This window comes from Notolabrus celidotus, chromosome 7, assembly GCF_009762535.1.
Source record: "Notolabrus celidotus isolate fNotCel1 chromosome 7, fNotCel1.pri, whole genome shotgun sequence".
Classification (NCBI taxonomy): domain Eukaryota; kingdom Metazoa; phylum Chordata; class Actinopteri; order Labriformes; family Labridae; genus Notolabrus; species Notolabrus celidotus.
Genome location: NC_048278.1, coordinates 21,397,823 through 21,403,883, shown reverse-complemented (window position 1 = coordinate 21,403,883; position 6,061 = coordinate 21,397,823). Strand labels below are relative to the sequence as shown.

Genomic DNA, 6,061 nt, shown 5'->3' with positions numbered 1-6,061 from the left:
TTCAAGACGATGTATTCAATGGTGTTGTAAGGCATCAAGAGAATTATGGGGTTGGCTGCTGCCATACCTCTGACTTAAGATAAGCTTTAACTGAATATAAATACATTACATATATGTAATATTTATCAAACATTAAAACAGATTTTAATGATGCATTACCACCTCAGTGTCTATGATATTTTTCTTTATTTCGCTAAGTTTTATGAAGCTCATTGAAGTTTCACAGCTGTTTAAAATAGGAATTAAAATATCTACCTCTAGTTGACACAATTTTGTTCATGCACAGGATTTATATACCTTAATGAACACAAAGGCAGCTAATGCATTAACATAATGATCCCAGTTATAGTTCTGCAAGGTAAACGTAGGAAATTCTACTAATTTGTCTGCTTTTATGTCTAGTAAAATGGTAAAAGCTCATAAATGGAGCCCAGTTGTCCAAGAGCACCCTGCTGTGGTCACTATCAAGCAATACAGGTCTCTGGAGCTTACTAAGTATCAGTGCATTATAAACCATGAACACCTCATAAAAACATGAACAATTACTAATGTCTACACTGTAATACATTTTATTTTTTGTATGGAATTTGATGATGAACAACTGTGTGCATGTATTTATTATGTCTACCTATTTCAATTTATGAAATTGTTCTGCTACATTTGATATTCAAAATTCATAAGTTCTAAATACTATCTTTATTACTTTATCTTTTTAATGTCAATGCAAAGTATTTCTTTTGTTAAATTGGACTTTTTCTTATTCCCCTGAACCTTTTTCCTTTAACTCTATGTACTAATGAGTTTACATCCAATGTCACAAGAGGTGATGCGGAACAGAAGGTCTCATTATACACAGATAATTTATCTCTACTCATATCTGTTTCCATCTCTTTAACTCTGGCAACACTTGGGAAATCCAGTTGGGAAAGATCTAAGGATGATGATTAAACCTGAATGAGAGTGATCTCATGCAAATCAGATTAGCTGCCAGAAGCTCCCTCCCAAACCAGCTGCTTTTGAAAGTCTATAGATTTGGGATTTGTATTTCTTTCAGACTGATTACATCTAGATTAGGAACCTTATAGTGAACTATCTGGAGCATGGCCCTTCCCTAAACTATAATCTCTGAGATCTACAGTTGTTGAAAAAGATGACGCAACAGCCGTGCTTCCCTTATGCAAATAAAAAGCCAGGGTGTTGTTTGCCAATAATACACATATTTGATAACTTAATGTACCTTTCTCTCAAAGGCAGACCTGATAGAAAAAAAAATCCTGTTTTTCTAAACCAGCTTTTTTAGTCTGTGCTGTCGGCCCAAAAACCATTACATCCATTAGAGAATCACCAAAAGGGGCTTTTTTTAGATAAAAAATGTTGTCAGGTAAAATACTGCTTTTCTGCTAACACCCACCCCTGTGGACTCGGTAGTATAGATTGAAACCTGGGTCAAAGCGCATAACTGACATACCTGAAATTACACAGTATTCTGGCTCTTCACAAAGCCAATGGGCTGGTACAGGGATGAAGCTTATGTAGATAAAGATAATGAGTAATGTGAAGCCATAGTGTATATATTTCAGCTTTGATATGTCCCCAAAATAGTTATTTTTTCAAAATAGAAAATTTGTCAAAGTGGTATGATCTTCTTTCCTGCCTTACTGGTATTTGTCAATTTTGATTTATCACTGTTCTGTACAGCTCTTGAGTCTGGACAGAGGTGGTAAAACCATCAAGGCGTAAATCTTACAATGGTTGTCTTCTGGGACTTCATTGCTTAATGTCGTATGCTGTTTGTCTGCTAATCTCAAAGTCCTTAATCATCGTTGAGAATCATTGAAATCAGCAATCTCACCGGGCAGCCCTCACTGCAGTATCCAAACACTTATCAACAACCTCTCATATTAACTGATGTGTATCAGAATAACACGCAGAGCTTGTTATGTGAAGGTTTGCAACTTTTCAACCAGGACTTCAGGTAATAGTCAGGTGCTCACATGTTCACTTAAATAGGATTCAATGGCTGCAATCATTCCTGCTGTTGATACAGGCCATTTTAATATGAATAAATTAATTGAATGTAAAACAAAACTAAGTCCAGATTGTATTTAAAAGATGTTGTAAAGCCAGTTTGAGGCTTCAGCACTCTTACAAATTAATCCTTTCCTCCCTATTTTTAGCTGTCTGGTCATGTTGTCAAATAGCATTGTCCATAGGTTGCCGACAGACCTAACATTGTGTCCTCTGTGCGTGTCTTTGTTGTGCATAACAGTAAAATATCTTAGCTATTTTAACTGAACATTAGTGTGTGTGGGGGAGACTGATAGTGACATATGCAAGGCCTGACAGATGTTAATTCTTCACGCTTCCAACTGTCATGTGTGGCATTTTTACTCACCTCAGAGGACAAACAGCTCATTGTTACAAAGAACACATGACTCCACACGAACGTATGTGCAGGTGTGTCCTGGCACAATATGGATCACACGTGTATCTTGGCATTGAAGTAAAATGAAGAAAAAAAAACATGGCATGTTGTCATCTCCATTTCTTTAATTTTGGTTTCTGTGTTGGACATTTAGGTTTTTTTGCATTCAAATTGAAGCTTAACAAAGTAGGCCACTGGTTTTGAAAAGAATAAAAAGAAGGTTGACACTTTAATGAGACACTGATGAAACAGAAATTGCCTGCGGTTACAGTAGCTACTTAAAGGGTCTTAGAATTAAGTGTCATATCCATTAGGCTCGTTTGGTCAGTTTTCATCCCACAGACTCAAGTCTCCTCAGTCCTTAGCGCTGAAATCACAAGCGCTCATGCTCTGCTTCACGGACATGGTGTTCTTCCGCATGGCTCGTCACAGGAAAATAATGAGTGGGCAAATGCATCTTGCTTCACTGACTCATTTCCCATCTATACTTTCCAGTGAAAGCCCAAAGTGACATCTCTAAGGGTGAATATATCTACCAGAAACTAGCTTCAATTTAGAAGATAACTCAAAAAACAATGAGAACTTATGATGGAAAGTAACAGCCTGTCACTCACCCTGAGTCTAAGCACCTTTCCCCCATGCTGATTCACTCCCAGAGTACCAAAGAAACGACAAAAAGAGAAAGTAAATCAAAACCTCAAAGGGTGCCTTTTTCCCTTTTTGTCTTGGAAATACATTGAATGGAACTTAGTGCAAAGTCATCTCTATGGAAACCATGCACAGCTGACCAGCGCTGCTCTGGCATTGGAAATCAAAGATGAAAATAAAACATAAACCTGGTAAGAATCATAAGAGTCTCTGCAGATCTGCACTTAGTGGTTCACCACAGCGTAGAATAGGGTTTAGGTATCAAAGAATTGCAATGATGCTTCTTTTCTACCACAGTTCTCTTCATCAGGTTCTCATCTGATTTTCTTGAAGCTGTATATGAAGCCCAAACATTATACCTTCTTCATCTGTCCGTTCATCTGTCCAATAGTTCAGTTTCAGCCCACCAAAGTGTCTTTGCGCTCACATGACCTCTGCTTCCTTCAGCAGTGTCACAGCTCCTAAGTGAGGCAAGGCACCCTGTCCTCGCCATCACCTCAGGGTTCACTAAAAGGCTGCAGTCAGTGCATCTGAAGGTCAGGTGCTGCTCCTGGTTTCTTCCTGGTCGTGAACCACTTGACCTTTAACCCCTGTTCATGGATGCAAAGGTTATCTAACCTTCAGAAAGGGGTCAAGGGACGGATGGGGTGGAGAGAGAAAAACAGAGAAAGGGGAAGGGGGGTAAAGAGAGAGGAAAAGTAATTTAATTCTATTCTGTTTATTTATTGATTCAAATGTCAGCCACAGAAAGAAGACAGAAAGCATGCTGTGATGGCTGTGAATGGGCTGGAAAACCAAAGCAGACTTGTGAAGTGGCTCCCTCTGATGCATAAAAAGTGAGTAGCACAAACAAACCTTTAGACAAAAGGCAAACACTGTGGAGCACTGTTCAATAAACAGGCCTCTGCAGAGAGCAAGGTGAGGTGGCTGGAGGAAACAGCACTTCGAAGCCTCATTTTAGTGCATTCTTTAAAACCCTTAATATGACTATTGATTAAGAAAGATCATGATATACCTCACTTTACCTTTCAGCCAGATGTGATTCTCCTTGTATTGTCCAATTATTAATAATTTATCTATATTCTTTTGGTTGACTTCAAGAGGGCAGAGCTCTGTTGACAGGATGGTGATAATATGTCTGTGCACTAATCAGGATTTAGCAGCGCTTTAATCAACATTAATGACTGTTAATGGCTTGCATTTTCATGTTGCAAGCACTGCTGATCATATCTTGGGTTCGCTTCACAGATATAAGTGCAAACTGTAGTTTAGATTTAACCAATTATCATGCTCAACATCGATTTCATTTGTTGCATGCAGCTGTCTTATCTTTGATAACAGTGACTGGGATCAATTTGCAACACTATTTTCTAACTAATAAATAGCACTGTCAGAGCTAACTTATTAAAAATCTTGTCTTTGTTCAGCTCTTCATAAAATGTTTGCTGCCAAGAACAACCAAATAGTTGGAAGAACTTTTTATTCAGAAAATTCAGAAAAAAAGTAGTATAAAACGAAACACTGATTATTACCAGGCTATTTAAAATATTACAGTATATCTGACATTAATCTATGGCAGAGGGGAGACCTGGCTTAGCGCAATAAGTCAGTCAGGTTCAGGATCACTTTCTTTGGACCAATAAAAGCAACTTATGAAGAAGTTCAGTGAGATTTTGTGTTTTTTCCCCACTGTTTGCTTCAACACCGTTGGTTTGTTACATGGATTTCAGTACTTAGTTAATCTGGAGTTGTGGAGGCTTCACTTTAGCCAGTCCTCATTTACATTGGTCTGTCTCACTCACACTGAGTTATAAGAGGAATAGTAAGTATGGGCTGAAGCTGATCAGGAGACCCGATCCTGAATATCTCTGTCATCAGGGGACCAGATCATAACTATCTGTCAAAACATACACACATATTTCTGATGAGAGTTTGATATATATTTGTTATAAAAGTAACAGCAAATTAATTATTATGGTTTTCATTTGCTCATCAATCCTTACAATGTTATTTGTAAAGAGGTACTTCACTTAATTTCCACAATATGAGAGGCAAAAATTGTGTTTCACTGTCCACTGATATAAATTATTTTAAATAAATGTAACTTGCTCTTGAGTGTGAAATAAGTTTCCCAAAGTTAAATGCTGCTGACCTTCTGTAGCTCCTCTCTTAGCCAGGAGGGAAGGGGCTGTCCAAGACGATGCAGCAGCTTTGACAGCTCCACGTTGTGTTCCCTGTAGTACCTGGAGAGATATGCATGTGCCTGAAGAGAGAAGAGGGGGAAAAAGAGAGAGCAGGGTTGGAGAAAATGAGTATGAGCGTTTGCAGATATAAATGGGGAAATACAGCAGATAGGGATGGGAAAAAGACGATTAGGAAAGGAATTGAAGTTGGTGACTTAGGAGATAGGGAAGACAGGAGGCATAGGAGAGAGAAAAAATAATATAGAAGGATACTAGAGAGATGGAAAAAGGGTTTGTATTTAGGGATAAAAAAAAACAAGACAGCATGGTATTAAAGGGAAAGAAAGAAACTGAGAGAGATTAATGATGTGGCACCATCTTTAGATTATTTTATTTCTCCACAATGGGACTTTAGGGCCACTAAGTGCAGGGTTGTAAGAACAGAGCTCAGAAAGGAGGGGTCAGAGAGAAGGAAGAAAATTACATGAAGGATGCATGAGATCCATTATCTCTCTCCCTCCTATGTGCATCCCTCATCTTTGCCTTCCCTGCCTCCCCTCCCTGGTGTATCCCTCCAACCCCCCCGCCCCCCCCCCCCCCCCCCCCCTCATCCTCCCTCTCTCCTTCTGTCCCCCTGGTGAAAACTCAAATACAGCTTAATTACAGGTGACACTGTGACATGGCCATTAGCCATATGTGAGCACATGAGGGGAGACAAAGTGTCTCGTTGTGTGTTTGTCTTCATGTAAGAGCAAACGTGTGATTCATTGTCGGCACGTCTGGGTTCTCCTCTGTGGAATCAGTG

The 6,061-nt window shown here is 39.0% G+C and overlaps 1 protein-coding gene across 3 annotated transcripts in view; it reads right to left on the bottom strand.

The window, feature by feature from the left end:
- Window positions 1-2,530: 2,530 nt before the first annotated feature.
- ndst3 (N-deacetylase/N-sulfotransferase (heparan glucosaminyl) 3) overlaps window positions 2,531-6,061 on the bottom strand; it is a 47,975-nt gene continuing 44,444 nt past the window's right edge. For 2 of the 3 annotated variants that reach the window (XM_034686832.1, XM_034686834.1), the window contains 2 exons: window positions 5,226-5,336; window positions 2,531-3,686 (listed from right to left, as the gene is read on the bottom strand). In XM_034686832.1, the coding sequence (XP_034542723.1) occupies window positions 3,657-3,686; window positions 5,226-5,336 (141 nt within the window). In that variant the 3' untranslated portion in view covers window positions 2,531-3,656. Of the gene's footprint in view, window positions 3,692-5,225; window positions 5,337-6,061 lie in introns of all 3 variants that reach the window. The other variant, XM_034686833.1, reaches the window with a different exon arrangement.